This window comes from Molothrus ater, chromosome W (genome assembly GCF_012460135.2).
Source record: "Molothrus ater isolate BHLD 08-10-18 breed brown headed cowbird chromosome W, BPBGC_Mater_1.1, whole genome shotgun sequence".
In the NCBI taxonomy this organism is placed as follows: Eukaryota; Metazoa; Chordata; class Aves; order Passeriformes; family Icteridae; genus Molothrus; species Molothrus ater.
In genome coordinates this window covers 1,109,359-1,133,301 of record NC_050510.2, presented here as the reverse complement: position 1 = coordinate 1,133,301, position 23,943 = coordinate 1,109,359, and the positions used below count along the sequence as shown (strand labels likewise).

At 38.8% G+C, this 23,943-nt stretch overlaps 1 protein-coding gene across 5 annotated transcripts; it reads right to left on the bottom strand.

Annotated features, from left to right (window-relative positions):
* Nucleotides 1–70: 70 nt before the first annotated feature.
* Nucleotides 71–22,426, bottom strand: LOC118701538 (AN1-type zinc finger protein 5-like). 5 transcript variants are annotated; one of them, XM_036406200.2, is made up of 7 exons: nt 22,147–22,424; nt 16,264–16,368; nt 16,013–16,176; nt 15,515–15,626; nt 14,618–14,715; nt 2,696–2,821; nt 71–1,701 (listed from the first exon to the last, which is right to left on the bottom strand). In XM_036406200.2, exons 3-7 carry the CDS (start codon nt 16,167–16,169, stop codon nt 1,553–1,555), a joined length of 642 nt encoding a protein of 213 aa, XP_036262093.1. In that variant the 5' UTR covers nt 16,170–16,176; nt 16,264–16,368; nt 22,147–22,424; the 3' UTR covers nt 71–1,552. The 5 variants fall into 5 exon arrangements, with proteins under 5 accessions (XP_036262093.1, XP_036262096.1, XP_036262097.1 ...); XM_036406203.2 differs by lacking the exon at nt 22,147–22,424 and adding an exon at nt 21,840–22,059; XM_036406204.2 differs by lacking the exon at nt 22,147–22,424 and adding an exon at nt 16,750–19,129.
* Between the last annotated feature and the right edge of the window lie 1,517 nt (nt 22,427–23,943).

Sequence of the window (23,943 nt, the reverse complement as noted above, 5' to 3'; positions counted from 1 at the left end):
ATCCCAACCGCCACAGGGCCACTTTTAAGTTACAGCAATAACTAAAACCAATGAACTATCACAAAAAGTATTTCCTTCTGTAAATGATTTTTTATTATTTACATAATACAGCAGCGCGTAGATGCTGGATAGAGTGATTATGTGCAATACCTAAGTATGAACTATCTGTACATGCTTGCATATCTGATAACTAAATTGAAAGAAAAAATTTAAAGCAAAAGCTTGATTTTTTAATAGTGATTTAAAAAACTAAGATTGAACGCTGCAATAAAAATCATAAGTAGCATCTTGTGTACATATACATGAAGAGGCATTACAACACTAGTCTACACTATACTTGATTATATAAAAAACCACCACAAGTTTCATACATCACAAAGCCCCCTTCCATTATAACACAGAAATTATTTTACCAGACAAGCATCAGTGAACTATACTGTCCTTTCTAGTTATTGTACAAAGCTGTAGATAACGGAGCCCATGCAATACACCCAAGAACACTGCAGTCCTACACCCAAATACAATTTAAAATGATAAAGCAGCCTTCCAAGAGTGGTTCCAGCTCCCACTTAAGTCTACAGGAGTCATGTTGAGTTTGATTCCCATACACAACAATTGTTACATTTAAAACTTTTTTTTTTAACTGAAAAAGCTCCTAATAATCTTTTGAACCCAGAATGTGCTGAATTTAAGAAGCACATGAATAATAAACTGCTCAAATACTTCTGCAACTTACACAGGTGCATGTGTCACTTGATAGCTGCTGTGGTATGTCTAAAAATACCACCCATAGTTTTTGATTTCTAAGTCAATCTTAGCACAATATTGTGCTACATAACATTATTAGCTATGCAAGGAAAAGCAGACAACTGTTGCAGAACAGTTCTTAAGTTTCTAACAGGACATTTCCTTTGGGAAATTATTATAATTTTCATTATTCTAAAGTTGTTATCTGTTCTAAAATAGTTTTCTTCTCATACATATCTGATTTTTTCCCATTTTTCTCATTGCAATTGCTAAATTACTTTTTATTAAATATGGCACCAACACTCATCTTACTGGATGGTAGAGCCCTCTACATGTCTTATATTCTGCTGGAATACAATGGAGCATGGAAACGAAAATAAAATAAGATTTCAAATGGATAGAAGTAGACCATCAGCCTTTCTGACATATCCTTCTCCCAAACAGGCACAGTCTTTGGCTAGTCATAAACACCTTGAACATCTCAAAAGGCAGATCTGCGGCAAACATTAAGTAAACATATATTTAGCACATGTGAACTAGAGCCTGTCTTCTGTGCATGTGTATTCCTGTGCAGGTTCTAGCCATCCAATCATATTCTGAGGAGAGCATATACATTTTCAAGGACTGTATCTATCCAATTCGGCCTGCAACAAACACCCAAACATTGTGAAAAAACATTAAGATAGACAAGGCTAAAATTAAAACTTTGGAGAACAAAGGAAAATGGCCATGCATCTGCTCTTTAATGCTTTCATAGGGCATATTAAAATAAAACAAAAGTCAGTCTTTTCACAAATAGACTAGCTTATATTCTCTGGATTTTTTCAGCCACCACAACTGGATTCTCTTTCCTGATTTTTGCTGCAGCTTCTGCTTTGTAATCATACGGACAGTTATGCTTGTCAGAATAACGGTGAAGTCCACAAAATAAGTTTCCACATCGGCAATCAAACCCTGTATAAAGAAAAGGAAAAACAACATCACTAGGAAGCTTCAGACTTAAGAAAGCTATAAATTAAGGGTTTACCCAGTTCAAAGGGGCTGTGTACATCTTCTGTATCAAACAGATTAAGTGGAATGAATATTTCCAAATATCAACTCTATTAAGGGATCTAACATTATGGATTTTGTGACAGCAAGCAACAGTTTAATGCCTACAGATTTCAACAAATTTAATTGATGTCCTGGATTGAAAGATAATGTGTGTATTCTATTTGCCATCTGTCAGAGGTAGGGCAGTTATCTTCTGTTAATTAGGCAGTTTTCTTTATCTCTTCCACAAACCAATCCTCTCTCCAGGAAATATCTTCTGTTAATATGCCATTGAGTGTCACTGCATGACTGATAAAATTACATCATCCCATTGTGAGATGCTCACCCAGGGGGAGGAGCCAAGCATTCTTTCCTGGATATAATCAGAGATTTTGGAATACCAGAGTAGCCTTTTCCCACTGCATTCCCAGAGGAGCAGCTTTCTTCTCCACTGGATTCCCAGAGGAAGACCAGGCCCATCTACACCACTACCACACCTTCAGAGGAAAACTACACCCTCCTACAGGATCACTGCTTCAACAGAACCACATCTGTCACTCCAAGAGGACTGCAGCCACCATTTAATTAGACTGCTACCAACACCCTGACCCACATGGTGTCAGGTTGTCAGGTTGTATTCTGACTCTGTCAGTAGTTTTGTTTTTTTTTGTTTGTACTATTACATTTGTATTTTTAGTTTTCCTAGTAAAGAACTGTTATTCCTATTCCCATATCTTTGCCTGAAAGCCTTTTAATTTCAAAATTATAATAATTCGGAAGGAGGGGGTTTACATTTTCCATTTTAGGGGAGGCTTCTGCCTTCCTTAGCTGACACCTGTCTTTTCAAACCAAGACAATCTAGTAAGAGGCAACTAATAATATAAATTTATTCAATATTAACAAAGTACTATCATACCCGTAAGGCCAACCTTCTTTCTGCATGTGAAACATCTGTTCTTCTTTGGTTTAGGCAGTTCAGAAGCTTTCTCTTCACTCTGTGAAGTACCAGGTTGAGAAACTGATGGGCTTGGTTGAGTAACAACTGTTAAAGCAAGCAAAAGAAATAAAGGTTATTTTTTCCTTTTCTTGACCTCACTAGCATGTTTGTATTTATTAACAGTAAAATCCCCTCTACTAAGACCCTGAAGCTTATTGTCTGAAGCGGTAAGTAGAATAGGTATTCTATTAACTTCCCTTTTATCTCTACAGAAAATTATCAAGTTTTCCCCACTGTTCCATCATCTAGAAAATACAGCATACCTAGTGTTATCACCTGTATACACCCATATAGGTCCTGTACACACAATATTAAAAGTAATATGATCCAGTTTAAATTAATCTAAAACAATAACAACACTGTCTAAGTTGTTGAACAGAGGGGATACTTGTGGAAAATAGTCAATAGGACCATATTTTAGAAATAAATGACATTTACAGTAATGCTTTTTTGTCATAGTACCAAGTTACTCTGCCATTATACTTGCAAAGTCAGATGATCTAAAACCTCAAACAGTATACCACCTAACATTCTTGAGCTTCAAACCACTGATTTTGTGATACACCAAGTATACTACTACAAGCCACACAGCTCAAAAAAGCCCTTATTTCAGACACTTTTCTTCAGTAATTTAAAGAAAAAACTACATATTTACATTGGATATCAGTATCCTTGTACTATATTCAACCATAATGATCAAGCAGTTTGAGTCAAAATGGTTTATTTTTCAATTGTCTTTGTCATGAACACTTTTGGTTACATTTCTCACTTTTTATCCAAGTTCTATGCAGGATAAAAATGGGTCCTTCTGTAGATCTGTTAGTTTTCTTTGAAAAATTAAATTTTTTATCAGTTGTTTTAAAAATCCTTTAAATACCCAAATTAGTGCAGAAGAAACACAAGGGAGATGTGTTTGTATACAAACTTTAATGCATACAACCCAGAGAGTCTGTCCCTGTTCAGTATTCCTGGACACTCAATTGTATGATTACATCTAATGCTTTAAAAAATAATGAGCAATCTGTAAAATATACTCCATAATTAATGATTGAGACTATAGGTTTAAAGGATTCACTTGTAACCAACTTTATGCTCACAAATATGATTTCTTAGTTGAGATCCTTTTAGATGAGTAAGCATGGCATTCTGAAAGTGGATTTTTTTCAACATCATGAACCCCTTATAGTTAACATTTTATTATCCTTACTATTAATACTTGCTCTTATAAGATTTTATTTGTATTATGTTCGTATGCCTATCACTACTAACACAAAGCCTCACAGATCCAAGCCCCATTGCACAATTCACTGTAGAAGTGAACAAAGAGAGCCTCCAGTCAGTTCATATTTCAGATTGTAAACAAGATTCAGTAGTGACAAACTTTTAGAGGCAACAAGGAACTTTCAGTGCTCATACCCAAAAAGTCTTATACAGGGAATCAGTATTTTCTTATACAATATTATAGCTGTAAGTCCTAGGGAACAACTCAAGCTCTTTACTGACTTTATTTTTGAATATTCTATAGATTCTTCTAGAAAGTGTGAAGAGTTCAGCATTAACACTATTTTGCTAATTCTGAGGACAACAATACTATCCAGTCTTGGATATATAATGTTTTTTCCATACTTAAGCATGCTATTAATAAAAAGCAAAGGTATGGCACTACAATCATAACTGCTATTAATACTTTTCAGAGTAATTTCAACAGCTGCTTTTTTTTTAAGTTAAGCAATTCCTTTGCCTTGACAATTAATATTTTCAAAATTAACAGATATAACCTTTTGAACTTGTCTTTAAACCCCAAGGAAAGTAGTGTTCAGTATTAGATATTCTAGTTGAAAGCCTATGACCAAAAACATCAGGTTAAAAACACTGACACCACAATGTAAACCTGTTGGATACCACACACCTTAGCTGACAGGAATTAAGAAATTGATTAAACATCTCCCAAATCAAGCAGCATGATCAAGCTCCTTTTTGATTTTTTGTATTACCAGTCTGTTTAAAATGAAATGCTAGTTATAAGCTATGGCAGGTGGAAAAAGGGAACCTTCCAATTCTCTCGTGGAGTGAGCAAGTGAGCAGCTGTGTGTGCTTAGCTGCCTACCAGGGTTAAACCACAACAGACTTGACTGGAATGTGCTAGGTCAAATTTATAGCTGTTAGTGCTGTTTAACTAGTAATCAGCAGGCTCCTGGGCTTGCCATGGGCTTGCTTGCCTGACTGCAAAATAAACTCTAGTGCTCATTAGTGGCTGCTTTTTGCTTTCACTGCTTATTGTCTTATTCTGCTGTGCCTGGGAACATTCTGATAACAGCAATGACCATGCATGCACATGGGCTGGCAAATGGCCAGTGCATTGCTGCTGTGCTGGACAGGCTGGAACTCTGTGTGAACTCAAGTCAAAGGGACTGTGACCTGTGGATGAGTCCCCATGGAAACAGGACACCCTGAAGCATCTGTGGCCATGGTTACATCTGTGCCAGAGCAGGTACACCTCTAAAGGGATTGTGGCTCAAGAAGTCCACACTGGAGGAGGCAATACCTTGAAGCATCTGTGGCTGTGGATAAGTCTGTAACACAGCAGGTACGCTCCTGAAGGGACTGTTGCTGTGGGTAAAGCCACACTGGAGCAGGTACATCTCTGAAAGAATTGTGGCCCATGAAAAAGGCCATGCTGGATGGAACAGGTGCACCTCAAAGCAACTGTGGCTATGGATAAGTCTGTGCAGCAGAAGGTATACCCTAAAGAGACTGTGGCTTGTAGATAAAGCTCCACTTGGAGCAGGCACACTCCTAAGGGACTGCAGTCCGTGAATAAATCCAAGTCAGACCAGGGGCAAGGGGAGGAGTTCATTGCAATGTTAAACCCTATGGCCTGGTACAAAGGGATCAAGGGTAGAGATTGTAATGGATATGCCTTTAAACTGTTGTAATCTGGGTTTGGAGTTACATGTTATAGGATGCACTTATAGTAAGAATCACCTGAACCAATGGAGAACAAACCTCACAAGAAGCAGTACAAGTGCAGCAGTGACCAGATTTGAGCTCACTGATCCATCAAGACAAAGAGATAGTGTATTAGATAATTTTGTGTCACAATACAAAGATTAAAAACAAATCCATCTAAGTCAAAATGTTACCAACTACTACAAATAAACTTACTTCCTCCTCTACATAAATATACTGACCCTGAGATTTGCTGAGTTGGTAAGAGCATGGTGCTAGTAACACCAAGGTAACAGGTTTGCTTCCTCTGTGGGCCATTCACTTAAGATCTGGACTTGAAATCCTTGTGGGTCCCTTCCAACTCATAATATTCTGTGAACTCTGTGAAACTGACAGGTGTTCACCGCCACAACCAGCAACCTGGGAACTAGGAAGCAATGATGATAATCCAAAGTGAAAAGGCCCATTTCCGAAAAGAGGTGCCAAACAGGATCCTTCCTCCACAACTAAAAACATATTCCAAAAACAAAAAGCAGGTAACATGCAGAAATGGGCAACTAAAAGGTCCCAACACAAGGAGATTTCACAGGTTCCCCAAAATCAGAATTGTTCAATTTATTACTTGACACAGATAACACCTGCAAAAAGTAGGCATCCACCCACTTTTATGCCAGCAGTTAGATCTAATAATGGGTTTCAATAATGAAGTCCTCCAAGTAGCTTTGCATAACAGCTAGAACAGGGACAACACCCTTTAACTAAAGCTCACACATAAAAACAACCCCCCATTTTTTCATCAAACTGTATCTCAAATGAAATATAAGTTTTAGTTCTTCTGACATGACATTAATAGCCACATTCATCAGATACTATCCTGACAACTGCTTCTCACAAAAAGCTCCCTCTACTACACATTAAACAAATTTTACGCCAGAAATCATACTGTGTTAATCATCAGGCAAAGTACTCAAAGTGCCATGGAATAAATCCCTAGACAAAAGCTGAAACGATGGTAGGAAAATGGTTGTTACTGTCACCTGCAGACCTGCCTCCTCAGTACCAATAACCCTATTCATATGGAGCAAAGCCTTTTATCACCAGAACATGATTTATTGCCTTAACAGAGGTCCTGTTGGTATGTAGCTCTCTTCACCACCAAAGTTATTTCTCTTGCCAACTACCAGCTCAGATTACCAGATGAGGTTTGTTTCACTTCAATTTTAGGAGACCAGATCTCCTGCTACAAGGTTGAAGAACTTGGGAGCAAAAAGAAGTTTGCAGAAATAGACATGATTTTTTAATTTTATTAAGTAATATAACAATAAGTTAATCACAGGCAGTGTAAAATGCAGTGCCATCAGGAACAACAAAACAGGCACAGGGGATGCCATTCAGAGGGACCAGGACAAGCTCAAGAAGTAGGCCCATGTGAATCTCCTGAGGTTCAACAAGGCAAAGTGCAAAGTCCTGCATTTGGGTCAGGACAACCCCCAATATCAATACAGGCTGGGGGATGCAGGGATTGAGATCATCCCTGTATAAGAGGACTTAGGGGTAGTGGTGGATGAAGACCTGGATGGCAAAGGCATGGACTGGGAGAACAAAGAAGCACCCACTGTAGGAAAAGATCAGGTTTGAAAGCACCTAAGGAACCTGCAGGTGCACAAGTCCATGGAACCTGATGAGATATATCTGCAGGTCCTGAGAGAACTAGTGGATGAAGTGGCTAAGTCACTATCCATCATATTGAGAAGTCATGGCAGTCTCCAGCGAAGTTCCCATTGACTGGAAAAGGGGAAACATAACCCCCATTTTTATAAACAGAAATAAGGAAGACCCAGGAAACTACAGGCCAGTCCATCTCACCTCAGTGCCTGGCAAAATCATGGAGCAGGTCCTCCTGGAGACTATGCTAAGGTACATAGGAAATAAGGAGGGGATTGGTGACAACCAACGTGGCTTCACTAAGGGCAAATCATGGAGATCTTTATGAAAGGGTTACAGGATTGGCAAATATGGGAAGAGTGACAAAAAAAAAATCTACCTGGGCTCATGCAAAGCATTTGGTATTGCCACACACAACATACTTGTCCCTAAAGTGGAGAGATGCAGAGTTGACAGATGGACCACTTGGTAGATAGGAAATTGGCTGGATGGTTACACTCAAAGAGTTGTGGTCAACAACTCAATGTCCAAGCGGAGACCAGTGCACACTGGCATGGACCTGTTCATACAAGTCCAGAGAAGGGCCACTGAAAGGCTTCAGGAAGGAGGGCTGGAGCACTTCTCCCATTAAGACAGGCTGAAAGAGTTGGGGCTGTTTAGCTTGGAAAAGAGAAGGTTCAGGGAAGACCTTAGAGCAGCTTTCCAGTACCTAGAGGGCCTAGAGGTAGGCTGGAGCAAGACTTTTTACAATGGCATGTAGTCATAAAACAAGGGGGAATGGCTTTAAATTGAAAGAGGGTAGGTTCAGATTAGATATTAAAAAGAAATTCTTTACTGTGAGGCTGGGGAGGTCATGGCACAGGGTGCCCAGAGAAGCGGTGGCTGCCCCATCCCTGGAAGTATCCAAGGCAAGGTTGAATGGGGCTTTGAACAACCTGGGATAGTGGAAGGTTCCCTGCCCATGGCAAGGGGGTTGGAACTATATGATCTTTAAGGTCCCTTTCAACTCAAACAATTCTACAATTCTATTATCATAAATCTGCTAGGATAAGGAACCAACCTAATCCTAGTACAAAAAGTGCCTGAAAAATAAAAAGACAAACAAAACCCCCACAAATACAACTGTTGCACTGTATATTTGGGAACATTTACGTCATTCAGTCAGAAAGTAAGATGCATCTTCAAAGCAGACAGGGAGAACAGCAAGATTACTTATGATTAGAAGTAAACCACAAGCCACAGCATGACAACTGTTCAACTGACACAAAGAAAGGTCCTGCAAATAGGAAGACTAATGCTTCTCTGACCCCAAAATATTAAACCCACAGTGACTCTGAGACTTCTGAAAAAGCAATAATCACTGTACTAACAGGCTCAAGAACAATGCATCCCAATGAGCAAGGAATCAGGCAAAGGGGACAAGAAACCTGCATGGATGAATAAAAAACTCCTGTAATTACTCAAACATAAGCAGGAAACACACAGGAGGTGGAAGCAGGATCAGGCCACTTGGAACTAATATAAAGAGGTTGTCAGAGTAAGTAGAAATGAGATGAAGAAGACCAAAGCCCATCAAGAATTAAATCTGGCCAAGGATGTCAAGGACAACAAGAAGGACTTCTTCAAATACATCAGTGATAAAAGGAAAACTAAGGATAATGTGGGACCATTTCTAAATGGAAGGGGGACCCCAGTGATAGAGGACTCAGAGAAGGCAGAGTTACTGAATGCCTTCTTTGCATCAGTCTGCACTGACAAGATCAGTGCTCAGGGATCTTTGACCCAGGAGACCAAGGTAAAGCTATGTTAGAAGGAAGACTCCCTTGGTCGAGGAGGACTGGGTCCATGAGCCTGCAGTGCCCTTGTGGCCAAGAAGGCCAACAGAATCCTGGGATGCATTAGGAAGAGCATTGCCAGCAGGTTGAGGGAGGGGATCCTGCTCTTTTACTCAGCCCTGATGAGGCCACATCTGGAGTAGTGTCTAATTCTGGGCTCCTCAGTAAAAGAGAGACATGGAGCTCCTCTCTTATGAGGAAAGACTGAGGGAGCTGGGCCTGTTCAGCCTCAAGAAGGAATGACTGAGAGGGGACCTCATCAATGTCTATAAGTATCTGAAGGGAGGGTGTCAAGAGGATGGAGTCAGGCTCTTCTCGGTGGTGACAACCAATAGGACAAGAGGCATTGGGCAGAAACTGGAACACAGGAAGATCCACCTGAACATGAGGAAGAACTTCTTTACTGTGCAGGTGACTGAGCACAGGGACAGTTTGCCCAGAGAGGTTGTAGAGTCTCCCTCACTGGAAATATTCAGGAACTGCCTGGACACAATCCTGTGCCATGTGCTCCAGGATGACCCTGCTTGAAGAGGGAGGTCAGATCAGATGGCCCACTAGGCCCTTCCAACCTGACCCATTCTGTGGTTCTGTAACTAGACTGTCAGAACTGACAGTGGTTTTCCTTACACAAACCAATACAGCTGGAGCAGTTCATAAAGGACTGTATCCTGTGTGAGGGACCCATGCTGGAGCAGGTAAAATGTGCAAGAAGGAAGGAACAGCAGAGACCAGTTATGAACTGACTGCAACCATTTCCTCCTGCATTACTCAGAATATAGGGAGAGGAGGTAGAAGAGTCTGGAAGTAAAGATGGGTCTAGGATGAAAGGGGTGAAGGGAAGGCATTTTTAGTTTTCTTTGTTTCTTACTATCATGCTCTATTTTTTTAAATTGGCAATAAATTAAATTAATCCAGAAAGGTCTACTAAAGTAAAAGCAAGGTTTTAAAAGCTTCCTGTATACTCAAACAAATTAGCCAAAATAGTACCTTACCAGTTAAAAAAAATGCATTAACTTCCACAGTAATAGGAAGCAGTAAGCATGCCAGTGAAGAGTGAAATGCCTGAAAGCATTAAAAAAAAAAAAAAGCTTTAAGCATTCTAACTACTTTTACATGAAGGTAAACCCCAACTCCTACCACAGAAAGGCTGGGAAAAATAAAACAGAAGAAGGGATAAAGGTAATAGACAAAGAGCACCCAAAAGTCATCAGAAAAACATACAGCACTTCCACAGCACCAGAACTGAAGACTATACAACAAATTACATAATTCTTGTGCTGCACATTAACACAAGTGACTTGTATATAAAGTTTGAGTCAATAAGATGGACAGTATTTATTATGCTTTATCAAACTTGAGAATAAATATTTTATTATTTAGAAACTGCAACTGCTATGCTGATCTACCTGTCCATGATAAAATGCTGAAGAATAAACTGTATATTCAATTTGATGCCAAAGAACTGGGATAAAATTATTCTGCAGCATGAAACTAATCTCTCACATGCTCAACAGGCACACTGAATATTTTTACTCTTACATCAATATAACAGATCCCCCTGTTAAGTATCACACTAAACTATGGTTTAGATTGGCTGCCATCAAGATTTGATGCCTTTTGCACATCTCTCAAAAAGATACGATAGCACGTTATTTGCAACAAGCACAGGACAAGCAGTTTGGTCTCCAGACGTATTCTTCAAGATAGATGGCTTCAAGACTTCAAGATTATTAGCTCCATTTCAGAATTGTTTCAATTGAGGGCATCTACTTGAGCTACAGCAGACATGGGAAATGGGAAGGTAATTTTGAACACAAGACAAAGTTGATATATCTGATGATTTTATTGACAGCCACAAAGGAGCTGTCTACAGATAGCACCCACATTTAAATAGTATAGCCATGTTTGAAAACAAATCAGAATCAGATATTAAAACAAGAAGCAAGCAATATAATCTATCATCTTGAACATTCAATAGCTCATAAGATATTCAGCATATTACTCAGAATATTCTCTGTAACACACTGTAAATTTCATAGCTACTGGTTTTATCTGTAACATAAGTGAGGGCATCCCTTAACAGCATGTAAGATAGCTGTGGTGTTGAACATTAAAATAACACATCATATTGGCTTGGTATGGAGCCAAAAGAAAAATGAGCTAACCATCATCTCAATAATTTCATTATATGACAACATTCAGGAATGGGAAGAGCAACCTACAACATGGATGGAATAAGACTCTAAGTTATCAGTGTTTGTGGAAGAATTTTAACACTTATTTTACAGAAGACCATATACATTTCAAGTTCCAGTTCACCTTCTTCATAGGCAGCACTATTGCACAGCTGTGGCTTCAGTGATAACTCACCACATTGCTCTGTAAAACAAAGCTATTACTGGATTCAGAAAAATAAGGTTTTTTTTATGCACACTAGACTAATTAAGTCTGGAAACACTAACAGCCCTGAGAGATTTATTCAGAAAGTTAGTGACCCACAAAAATCCTAGAAATATGCTATGACTTGATACAATATGATTATTTAAACATATTTGTTTTCACAACAGTTGAGTTTTAGTGCTCAATATGCAAGTCAGCTCTCTTGTATGAATCGTTTATTGCCATTTAAAAATCTGCTTAAACAAAACAGGTTTCTTCGAGGCCTCTACTATGCCTCACCAACTTAGTAATAGTATTGCTCTGATGCAATAATCAACACAAGGAAAGTAAATTAGTTATATAAGGGGTTTTTGGCATTTAATTCCTGTAAGTTAATATGGGGAAAAAAACCCACAAATATGAACAATATCTCTAGAATATTTTGGGTATATTCTGACTATGGTCAAAACTGAACAAAATTAAATCCTTAGTTAAGAAGTGCAGAAGCAGATCAAAAGCCTATAAAATGCATTATATAATTAATGTCCAATTATGGAATTTTGATAGAAAGGTATTTATATTTCACTGACTTCTACACAATTCATCAGATAAGCAACTGAACACATGCCACAATTCAATTACAAAACTACAACAAGCAACAAAGTTGAACTAAGAAACTAGAAGTTAAAATATAGTATGTTAGACATTTAAATTATAACCAACTAGGCCAGTTATATCTGTTATGCCTTTCTTCCTTCAAATGCTAAGATATGATTCATTGCCTTCAGACCTGATTTGTTCTAAATGAGAATCCAGATTACAACCTCAACCTGAGAAAAACAAAAGAAAATACAAGCCTGTTAAGATTAATTTTATTCAACTTCAGAACCCTCTGGAATCAGATGCTTAAAATCCAAACAGCATGAGAGTATTCTTTTAGCCCACAGACTTAAAGACAATTGTGCAGACCTAACTATTTAGAACTTTGACTTGGAGAATAAGTCTTCATAATGCTTAAGAAAAGAAAAAGCCAAACCTACTTTGCTTGAAGGCTACATTGTTTGTTCCAGACCTACCATCTAATAGACAGTTATGAAATTCAATTGCCAAGGTGAGACTACAGATAAAACTAAAGTATTTTCATTACCACCATCATGACAGGCATTAGCTTAGAGAATTACATCTCATAGAAAGTATTAGCTTTGTTTTACAAGGTGACATTAATTATCTACTATTGTTTCAGCTCCTCCTCAAGAGAGACCAACACATATTGGATGCTGCAGAAAAAGAGAAAGGAAAAAAAAGAAACTAACCCAAACACAATAGGGATTTATAAAAAGTTGAGGCCAGCTTTTTTTGACTGCAAGACACAGGATCAATATACTAGTAAATACAGCAAACACTTGCTGTATCTTAAATATCTGATAAACCCTTAGTAATCTAAAAACAGCAGACAAAGGCACTATTCTGTGCTGTCTAAAATCTGCTTCCAAGTTAACTTTTAGATCAGCTGAAGACTGTTTCAAGAATTTAATTATATGTACTAAGGAAGACAATTTTGTTATAGAAGTTTGTTTTCCAAACTTTTAAATTCTATAGTCATTTTCCCTATTATCTCTACGCAAGCTTTAACAGAGCTTTGACTGGTTTCAACTCCGAGTTTAAAGCTGCAAGATTATTATCTTGAGTTGCTTTTAGGGATTTTTTTCTTCCTCCTATTCTAATCAACAGAGTGTTGTGTGTGACACTACCATTTAGTTGCCCTGTTATAAAAAAATGAATATTGAGTCAACATAAATAGAAGACTGGCCTTTATAGTTAGCAAAATGACAAATCCCTATTGGCAGTTTTAGTAAGAAAATTCAGATTTTACTTGACCACTGCTACCAATTTATGTTTTCCTTTCCTGCTTATCACTTTTTCAGGTACCAATACATAACAGGACAATATGGGTTTATAAATATTGTAACAAAGTATAAATTTCTAAGTTACATACAATAACTCTTCAGATAACACAAGTTACAGGAAGCTGAAACGTGCAAAAATCTCCTCAGTCTGTACATAACCAAAAAAGAATATAGTAAAAGCAACTGTAATTTATTTCATGTCACAATTCTAACTTAACATGACAACTAAAATTGTAAAAACCTGTGAACAAAACCCGAGCAATTAACTAGTGGCTGTAACAGCAGTCCTAAACAAAGATGCATGTATACAGTGCTGAGTGGTACATTCTGGAATTTTCAACACAAAAGAAGTAGAAGTAATTTTATCTTCAGTTGTAGCAAACACATTTTCCTGTTAAAAATCAGCTTTCAATGTTTTAAGACTTTCAGAACTATTAAAATTAACAAGTATCAATATCTATAGATATCAAACAGGTACATTAAGATATCTATTTGAATAAACTGCCATATAATAAGCATGAATTCGCTTGCTTTTTAAAATTGAACATTCTTACTAAGCAATTAATGCTGCAAGTACTCCATATTCACACAACAGCATTTCAGTTATATCTACTGATTACTCACTTAGTCCAAGACCCTTTAGCAGTCTTTGTTAGTATTTTAAATCAAGTATTCCCTTCTGCCCTATTCTCATCCTTCTGTAAAATGGAATTAAGAACCCTGTTCTTCAAATGCAACAAACCATTTTGATAGCCACAAGTCAGCAGAAACTGTACTGCTAGGCTTTATAAAGAAATCAACACTGACTTCAAAATTGAACATCTTGCACCCAGATACAATTTCAGTGTCTTACTTTTAAAAATGAAGGTTTGATAGCCAAAATGCTCCTCAAATGTCAAAAGTTATGTACTAAAATTGAACATGTCTGAAAACTATGTTCTGGCACTAGTAAGTTTTCTTGATTCTGAGAGTATTAATACTCAAGAAGCATTCATAATTAACATTTCCTCAAGACAATCACCACAGAGATGCCTACTTAAGAGAAAGTAAATAAATTGTCAGCTTCTGTTAAGCCAGTTGTATCCAGTGTTACTCTGCAAACATACCTGGCTCGATGTCTGTTTTTGGTGATACTTTCTCCTCTCTTGAAATGCTCATTTCTGTCATTTGCTGCATTACAGGCAAAGCGGCAACAGGCACATTTCTGTTTACATACAGTGAAATGGGTGATTACATTAGTTTAGAGTACATAAGAGCTTAAATTGTCAAAATCCATCAGACTACCCAATCAGTTATTACTGATACACATTCTTGACCTGTACTTCTATGTCTCTTCCCTAGAAGAAACTAGGCAAACTGTAGCAAATATTTCCCCAGATAAACCAGAAATGTCCTTGTAAATGTAGTAGTCCAATACCAAACACTAATTAGTCCTAATTTATAAAGATTCATAAAGCACTGTAAAATGCACTGTCACTTTTTCCTCTGCAGAAACTCTCTGTAATAAGGCAATATCACTTTAACTTGCTATATACTCACAGTTCATTCAAACCGCAAAATAATACCTTCATCTGGTAAAGGGTCTAGAAAGGAAGTCTTATGAGGAGCAGCTGAGGGGGCTGGGGGTGTTTGGCCTGGAGAAAAGGAGGCTATGGGGAGACCTTATTGCTCTCTGCGACTACCTGAAAGGAGGCTGTAGCGAGGTGGGAGTTGATCTCTTCTCTCAAGTAACAAGGGATAGGACAAGAGGAAATGGCCTCAAGTTGTGCCAGGAGAGGTTTAGATTGGATATTAGAAAAAAATTATTCACTGAAAGGGTGGTCAAGCATTGGAAGAGGCTGCCCAGGGAAGTGGTTGAGTCCCCATCCCTGGAGGTATTTAAAAGCCATGTGGATGTGGCACTTAAGGACATGGTTTAGTGGTGGACTGGGCAGTGTCAGGTTAATGGTTGGACTTGATTATCTTAAGGGTCTTTTCCAACCTAAATGATTCTATAATCTTACCTTGATTTTCCAGATGTGCTACTAGCAGTACCTTCACAGTTGCTTAAGCTAGCATCTGCTCTCTGTACAGATGGAGAGTCTGAGGTAGGACTGTTTGAACCACTAGCTGTCCCTATATAACAGAAATTTGAGAAGTTAATTATAAGCAAAGCATAGAATACAAGTTAGTCAAGCAGATTTTAATACAGTTATGAACCATTTCAAATCCTTCCTCATTCTACTGCATCTTCTTAATATAGGCTATATTGTTAATGACCAAAACACAAGGATTGTATAAAAACACAACTGTAGCAGAGAGTAAGTAAAAATTCAACTTAAGGTTCAACACCAAGTGGGCCAGAATACATTACAGAAAAAAGCATTTTTATTGTGATTTAAAGTATTATCTCCTTTGATATTCATAGCTTTAATATGCAGCTATCAGAAGATCCCCTGAATACATCTCATCACCTATACATTATGTTTTCAAGTCACACACAAAAAAAACACTTCTCAAACCTTTACCCATTGGGCTGATTCTACCACTATTCTGCTGTCGCTGAAGATGTTCTTTGTAGCAAACAGAACACATGCCATTTGTTCTAGGATTTCCATAAAATCCACATCCTGTACTACACAGCATGGGCCCTGGGGTCTGGTTTGTCTCCTGAGCCATTTCAATTCTGTAAATAGAACCAAGAACTGCATTAAGAACTGGCATTTCACCAAAATCGATTACAGGGTTATAGAATTAAAGTAGGTCTGCTTACCTTGCCCACAAAAAGTGATATCAGCATTTTTAAAGATGGCTATATGGATGTTAATATATAATTCAATACTTCAATTGTATTGATAAGTAACATTGTCAGGAACATCTAAGAGAGGTAAAAAACATTATCATAGTTTAGTGGGTTGACCTTGGCTGGATGCCAGGTGTGCACCAAGCTGCCCTATCACTCCCCCTCCTTAACTGGACAGGTGGAGAAAAAGACAATGAAAGGCTCATGAGTTGATATAAGGAGAGGGGAGATCATTCACCAATTACCATCATAAACAAAACAGATTCAACTTGGGAAAAATTAATTTATTACCAATTAAACCTGAGTGGGATAATGAGAAAACAAAATCAAATGTTAAAACACCTTCCCTACACACTTCCCTTCTTCCTGGGCTAAACTTTACTCACAATTTTTCTATTCCCCTACCCCTCCACCCCCCAGCATCACAAGGAATGGGGGTAGTAGTCAGTTCATTACATGTCTCTCCTGTTCCTTCCTCCTCACATTCTTCCCCTGCTCCAATGTGGGGTCCCTCCCACAGGGAACAGTCTTCCATGAATGTCTCTGATGTGGGTCCTTCCCACATGCTGCAGTTCTTCACAAACTGCTTCAGTGTGGGTCCCTTCCGCTTTTTCTTTCCATGAGGTGCAGTCCTTCAGGAACAGACTGCTCCAGCGTGGATCCTTCACGGGGTCACAAGTCCTACCAGCAAACCTGCTCCATCATGGGCTTCCCTCAGGGTCACAGCCCCCTCTCCATCACCTGGAGCACCTCTTCCACTGATCTTGGAGCCTGCAGAGTTGTTTCTCTCACACATTCTCACTCCTCTCTTCCAGCTGCTGCTGTGCAGCAGTTTTCCCCCCCTTCTTAAATATGTTATCACAGAGGTGCTATCACCATTGCTGATTGGCCAGCAGCAGGTCCATCTTAAAGCCAGCTGGCATTGACTCAGACATAGCAGAAGCTTCTGGCAGCTTCTCACAGAAGCCACTCCATGGCCCCCTGCTACCAAAACCCTGCCACACAAACCCAATACACACAGTAATACTGATAAGCAATATACTTATCAGAAACCAAACTATGTGTGCAGATTACGACCAAATTTAATTAACTGGCCAACAAAAAAATTATTAACCTCTGAGCACTTACAGGGTAGAAAAAAACCCAAACAAACCACAGCTAGATGGGTAAAACAAGCAAGACCAAGTTTGGGTCTACTAAATAGTTTTGGTAATTAGCACAGTTTATCTTTGCAGACTCCAGAAGAACTGCTCCACTTTTTCAGTAATGGTGATCTTGTATCATTCTGATGCTAATAACATTGTTAGCAGTTTGTACTTTCAAAATACATTTGTTAAACAGAACAAAAATCACTGAAGGATGGGCAACAGTAATTTTAAAATTGGATTTTATATCTTTAGGAGATGTTTCTATAACAAGACGTTTACCTTTGCTTAAGTTGCATACAAAGCCCAATACTGAATATTAACTAGCAAGAACATACATACAGTAAGCCCTCAAAACAGATGATCCAAAAGCATTACTGAAATATGCTTAAACCAAATTTTGCTCTTCCAAGAAAAATAAAACTATTTTAGACTGTTGCATACATTCATTTGCATACTATATGCATTTCCAAAGAGCCAGTTAAATCTTTTCTCTTTAAAATATAGGCAGACTTCTGCATCTTTCAAAGATAGATAATTCTAACCCTCATCTCTGCCATCAACTGCAAAAGTTAGGAATAAAAATACTTCACCTTTGCTGGCAGTTGACCTCTGCAAAACAAGGCTAGTAGAAAAACTGATACAGCAACCAAATCCTAGTTTTATTGCCACTGGGATCTACAACTATAATAATCAAGCAATCTACTACAAATTGAGGACACACTTGTCCTCCAAAAATTTAGATTTAGTGCCTATAGCACTTAGACATTTTAGTGAAAACTCCAGATTACAGCCTTCCTCTTAAAGGGCAGCCACAAAACAGGATATTTGTCTGCTGATGCTCATGAAAACTCAAGCATACCAAACATTAATTAACTCTAGTGTATAAAGAAATACTTTTCATAACTTTAAAAAGCCATACTACAAGCTATAACCATATATCTCAACAGTATGACAACTGCAATTGACAGTAGTATTTGTCTAGTTAATCTAAACTTCTGGGATCAAAGTAATTCAACAACAGGAGAAAAGAGTAAAATCAATCTGCTTGCCTGCTGGTGGTCACAGAATTTCAACAATTTATAACTTCGTTTCAGTACTACAAAGCAAACTTGCACTTATTCTGATATATCACTTAAGAGTTTGCAGTTTTACAGCCATACACCAAATCAGTGGACACAACAGAAAATCTAAGACGTTAAAAAATATTTGCATCTTTATTGTAGCTCTATGTTATTATAACACAAATGAAGACTGTACTTCTGGCCTTATTACACGCAGGTACACTCAAAGCACTATCAAAAGCGCTACCACACACTATCATCATCAATCTCATTTGACTTGCTCCACTCTCAAATTAGAATCTTTCAGCACTTACTAATTTTAGCTTTAGGTATTAATGATGATATGAGCATATTACAAATGAGTCTTTATAGCTCTTTTTCAACACAGTCCTTCACTACCTGAAATACATGCTGCTTATTAAAAAAAATTATTAAGTTGTTATTCAACGCTTAAGAAATTTTGCTTTTTCACTCTTTAAGGTCTAGATATCACCTGTCTAGGTTATAATACACTTTCCAGAGTTTAATCTAATAATCAGAACACTAAAACATGCCATTTAATATTTTGAACCAACAGCAAAAGTAAAGTTTTCTGAAAAGACAGATTACAGACTTCTGCAATTCTTCCTTACTAACTTTTATAAGATCAGTAGGTACCTAAGGCCTTACAAATGCAGTTCTGTTACCCTGAAAAACAAGTGAATACCATTATGTATCTGCTTTCCTGAACTTTTCCCAGAAACTTGGTGTGAGAGACTGAAATGTTATGGTTAATAGCTTCAACATTGTTATGAAAAACTTTTTGCCCATTATGGCAAAACTGTATAAAGAAGCTGTGACCACCAAAGCCCACCCCTCCCTGAATATGCTTCCTGACTGGAACCTTGGACTGTGAGTTAAGCTGCCTAATGGAACCTGAGATAATATAAAGATGACACTACTGTCCAATTATCTCAGGTCTAGGGAGAAGTAAAGAAGGCTGAGGGAGAAGAATGTATCCACAAGAAAGCCAAACCTAACAGCTGTCCTGAAAATCAGCTCTGGCTGGGTTTGGGGGGGAAGAAGGCCATAGCCCACAGGCTCATCTGCTGAGGCCAGGTTTGCACACACTCCCCCAACCAAGGGGGAAGGAGGAGAGTTTTTGGGTGTGTGGCATAACCTCTGGTCAGAGGGAGTGAACATCCATCCTCTTTTACACTAACTGTGTCAGTTGTAAATGCCTCCCACCCTGGGCAGGCCAAATACACACGGGACATTCATGTGAGAAGCAGCTGAGAAGGTGTCATAAGCCATCAAAGACCCCCGAAGTGCCCCCCAGACTGGTTCCTGAGGCCTTACAACAGACGACTGCACATGATGCAAAGCGATGCAACAGATCCAGAGTCTGTTGCAAGAGACAGTGTCAAACTTGCCCTCCCCAGGGGAGGCACCTAGGCATTCTCACCTGGCCCAAACATATGTTAATCCATTGAACTCTGTTTTGCTGGACCCTCACCACTGAGAAGACAAGAAGAGGATCAACAGGACACCGTCAGGATCCAGAGTGAAGTTTTCTACTTAATCTGTCACTCTCTCTCCCCCCCCCACCTTTTTATATTTCTTTCTAGCTCTCTCTCTCACATTTACTATTAAATAAAATCCATACTATTGACTTCAGCCTATGCTCTCGTTTGCACCTTAATTTGGGCAGAGGCACCTCTCTAAAAATTCTTAATAGTTGGATCATAACACTTGGATCACATGGTTGAGCACATTAGCTTCTGCCTGTCACAAGGCTGCAGTGTGACAGACTAATCTAAAGGCTCAGACACAAAACCTTGTCAACAGGGGCCTCTGAAATCAGCTTCTATTTATATCTCTGAAAGCTGCCAACTCCTACAACCCCACAGAACTGAAGCAGCCAAGCATACACCCACTATAAGAGGAAAACATGAAATTCAATTTACACAAATACAGCTTCTTTTCTAGAGGAAAAGGGAGTGCAGATACTTCAATCAAGAAAATGCAGCATCATGAGGCATTCACCTCAGACATTTTCATCTCTATTTCAACAGCAAGAACAAAAAACTGGCTATGATCAGACCTAACATATTACACTCTCACAACCTTACATTCCCCAATCTTTTGGTTGACTGGTTGCAACCAAACCTTTACAAAAAATATAATGATCTCTCTTACCTCCAAAAAGAGTCTTAACACTTAAGAGATGTCCCTGTTTAACCCTGACCTCCCAATAAAAAGGAGCTTTTTAATTCAGTGTGTTAACTCAAACAGTAATTTACACCACTGACATTCACAGTTACTGGCAAATTTACCCAGACAAACTAAAAGGTGAACATAAATACTTTGTTACTATTAAAGTTAACAGAGTCTCATAACTAAGACATCTTTTAATTCCAAATTACAGCTAAACTGAGGCAAAAGTCAATTCTAATAACAGCAGATATTTAGATTGAGTGGCAAATATAATTAAGCTTTTGTGCACACCAAGTGCACTTCCAAGAAACTACAACTTATGAACTACGTGAAATACATAATAAAAGCATTTCAAGTTACCCTACTACTTCACAGACTCCTGGAATAGTTTGGGTTGGAAAGGACCTTAAAAATCATCTAGTTGCAACCCTCTGCCACAGGCAGGGAATCTTTCATTAGATCAGGTTGCTCAGGGCCCCATCCAGCCTGGACTTGAACACTTCCAGGGATTGGGAATCCACAACTTCTCTGGGCAACCTGTTCCAGTGTCACACCACCCTTATAGAAAAGAATTTCTTCCTAATATCTAATCCTACCCTCTTTTAGTTAAAAGACATTCCCCCTTTTCTTATCACTACACACCCTTGTAAAAAATCCCTCTCCTACTTTATTGTAGGCCCCCTTTAGGTACTAGATTAACTTAATTACTTAATATAATAAAGGGAATACAAATACTAACTAATGTTAAATCAATAATAAAACCTAAACTAGCTGGTTAAATAAATATTTATTTACCTGAATATCCTCATCTAGAAAATGGACCATAAAAAAACCAAACTCAAAACAAAAAACCCCAGCAAGGATATTTCAGGCATACACCTCTCTAACAGTAATCTAGGTGAAGCAAAAAGACGAAGTATATGCGAAGAACGCGAATCAAACCCAGGCATTTCCCAATGACAATTAAATGCAGCTCGATAATCCAGACAAAAAGGGCGACACCACCAAGTGCTCAAAGCGTAGTATGTTTTAGTCGCCATCGCCTCCACACACCCGCCTCGCCCCACCCCCTCCCGACACCAAAACACAAAAGACGTGGAGGCTACCGGTCTAAGGAGAAAAAACAAACAAACAAACAAACCCAGCTCCTCTCCCAGCGAGGACTGAGGAAGCCTCATTGTCTCGCTCCCTGTCTGCCCCAACTAAGGAGGGAGTACTAGTGTGTGTGCCATCATAGCCCCCGGCCTCCCGCCGCATCAGAGTGAAAGAGTCCGCCGGGGAAAACGACAGACGCCCTGCCAGCCCTCGCCTCTAGGAAGGCAGCAAAAGCGCCCCGGGGAGGCCCAAGCACCCCCCGCGGCGCTCCTCTGCGCACAACGCCATCGTGCTAATAGCTCTCAAAAATCAAATCCGCATTCTCCCGCAGCCACCCTTCAGCGCCCGCGTACCTGCTCCTGGAAGGGGGCGGAGCAGAAACCCCACTGCCGATGCCGGAGGCGCTGCAGATGGCTTCAGACTGTTTCTGGGAGAGCGAAGGGCAAGAAGCTGGCAGTGCCACCACCACTTTCCTTCTGCGGCAGCAGCACGGAATGAGACACGCAGCGCACAGGAGAAAGACGAAAAGAAGACGCAAAAAAGAGAAAGAATTGAGGAAGAAGGGTGGATGAAGGAGGGATCTGAACCAGCTGGTCCGCTCGCGTCAGCTCCGCCTCCTCCTGGCTGTTGCTGAGGCCTACACGCCAGCGCGGTCCTACACAAGGGGAAAGAGAGCACGAAACACACGTGAAGCGGCTCACAGTACCATCGCCTTTGCCTGCGGAGTCACCAACCTCCCCCTCCCTGAGACTAGGGACTATACAGGCAGTGCCACGTGTGACAAAAAAAACACAAGATGTCTCAACTGCGTTTCCAAAAAAAGCCTATAGTACAAGAAAAACTCCTGTCTCCTTGATAAACTGAGAATTAATTATCTAAAAGGTAGTAATAGACTAAGAGTTAGTGATCTGAAAGGCAGATGTATTAGAAATTTAGTAGAGAGAGAAGGAATGTTTTTTAAAAAGTTTTCATTCTGAGTTCTGTGTGTGTTTCTTTTTATATATAGTTGTAAGTTAATAAAGTTTTTCTTTTTTATTCCTAAGTTAGAGCCTTCTTTGCTCTATTCTTAGTCACATCTCACAGCAGACACCAGAGAACATATATTTTCATAGAAGCACTAACACTGCGCCAACGTCAAACCATGACACCGTGCCTGCTCTCTGTAGCCAGAGAGCTGCTGCCACGGGTTTGTCTGTACTCAAGGTAGAATTTATTTAAATTGTTTTTTCTAATAAACCTTTGATATGTACTACTGGGATTTTGTTTTTGTTTACTGTATGCAGGGGTTCAGATTTGATAGGGTTCTCTTGGTTGGTAGAGCTTTGGGTGTTAATTAACTAGGTGGTTTTTGTTAGATGCTGCTCTTAATTTTTGAAAGATCTCTCACTCAATGTTTTAAGGTGGTTTTTAATAGTCTATTGTTTTTTTTTTTACTTTGTTTGTAGCTGGTGTATGGTAGGGGATATGGTACACCCGCTCAATGCCATGTTCTTAAGCCTAGGTGTCAATAAGGTTGTTTTTGAAATTAGTTCCGTTGTTCAATTCAATTTTTAAGGGGTACCACACCTCCAAAGAATTTGTTTTTAAGGCCTAGGATGGTGTTATGGGTTGTAGTCTGAGGTATAGGGTAGGTCTCTATCTAGTGGTCTTTATTATTCTGAGTACATAGTGTTTACTTTGGTGTATTTGGGGTAGTGTGATGTAATTAATCTGTCAGGTTTTTCTATGCTTATATTTGGACTATTGCCTACCATATCAGAGGGGTTTTAGCCACTTGGTTTGTTTGATCATAGTACATGTTTCACAGTCATGAATAACTTGAGAAATACTGTTCATGGTTAGATCTACTCCTCGGTTTTGTGTCTACTTATAGGTGGTATCTTTGTTCTGATGACTTGAGACATCATGAATCTATCTAGTTAGGAACAACTTGTTTTTGTGTTGTTAATCTATTTTTGATACTTTTATTTTTGTAGCTTGATTTACTTGCTGATTGTTTTGGTGTTTCTTATTGGTTCTATTCTTGGGGATATGGGTATTTATATGGTGAATTTTCACAGACAGTTTCTGTATCCTGGTAGTGATTTTTTTTCACTCATCAACAGCTTAAATTGGTTTTCTTTTATCCTGTTAATTAGTCTTTTTTTGTT

Coding starts and splice junctions, on each gene's coding strand:
- LOC118701538 (XM_036406202.2), bottom strand. CDS start 16,169: ATGGCTCAGGAGACAAACCAGACCCCAGGGCCCATGCTGTGTAGTACA. Junction 14,716..15,514: donor AGCACATCTGGAAAATCAAG/GTAAGATTATAG, acceptor GTATGTAAACAG/AAATGTGCCTGTTGCCGCTT. Junction 1,702..2,695: donor AAAGAAGGTTGGCCTTACGG/GTATGATAGTAC, acceptor TTCTTTATACAG/GGTTTGATTGCCGATGTGGA.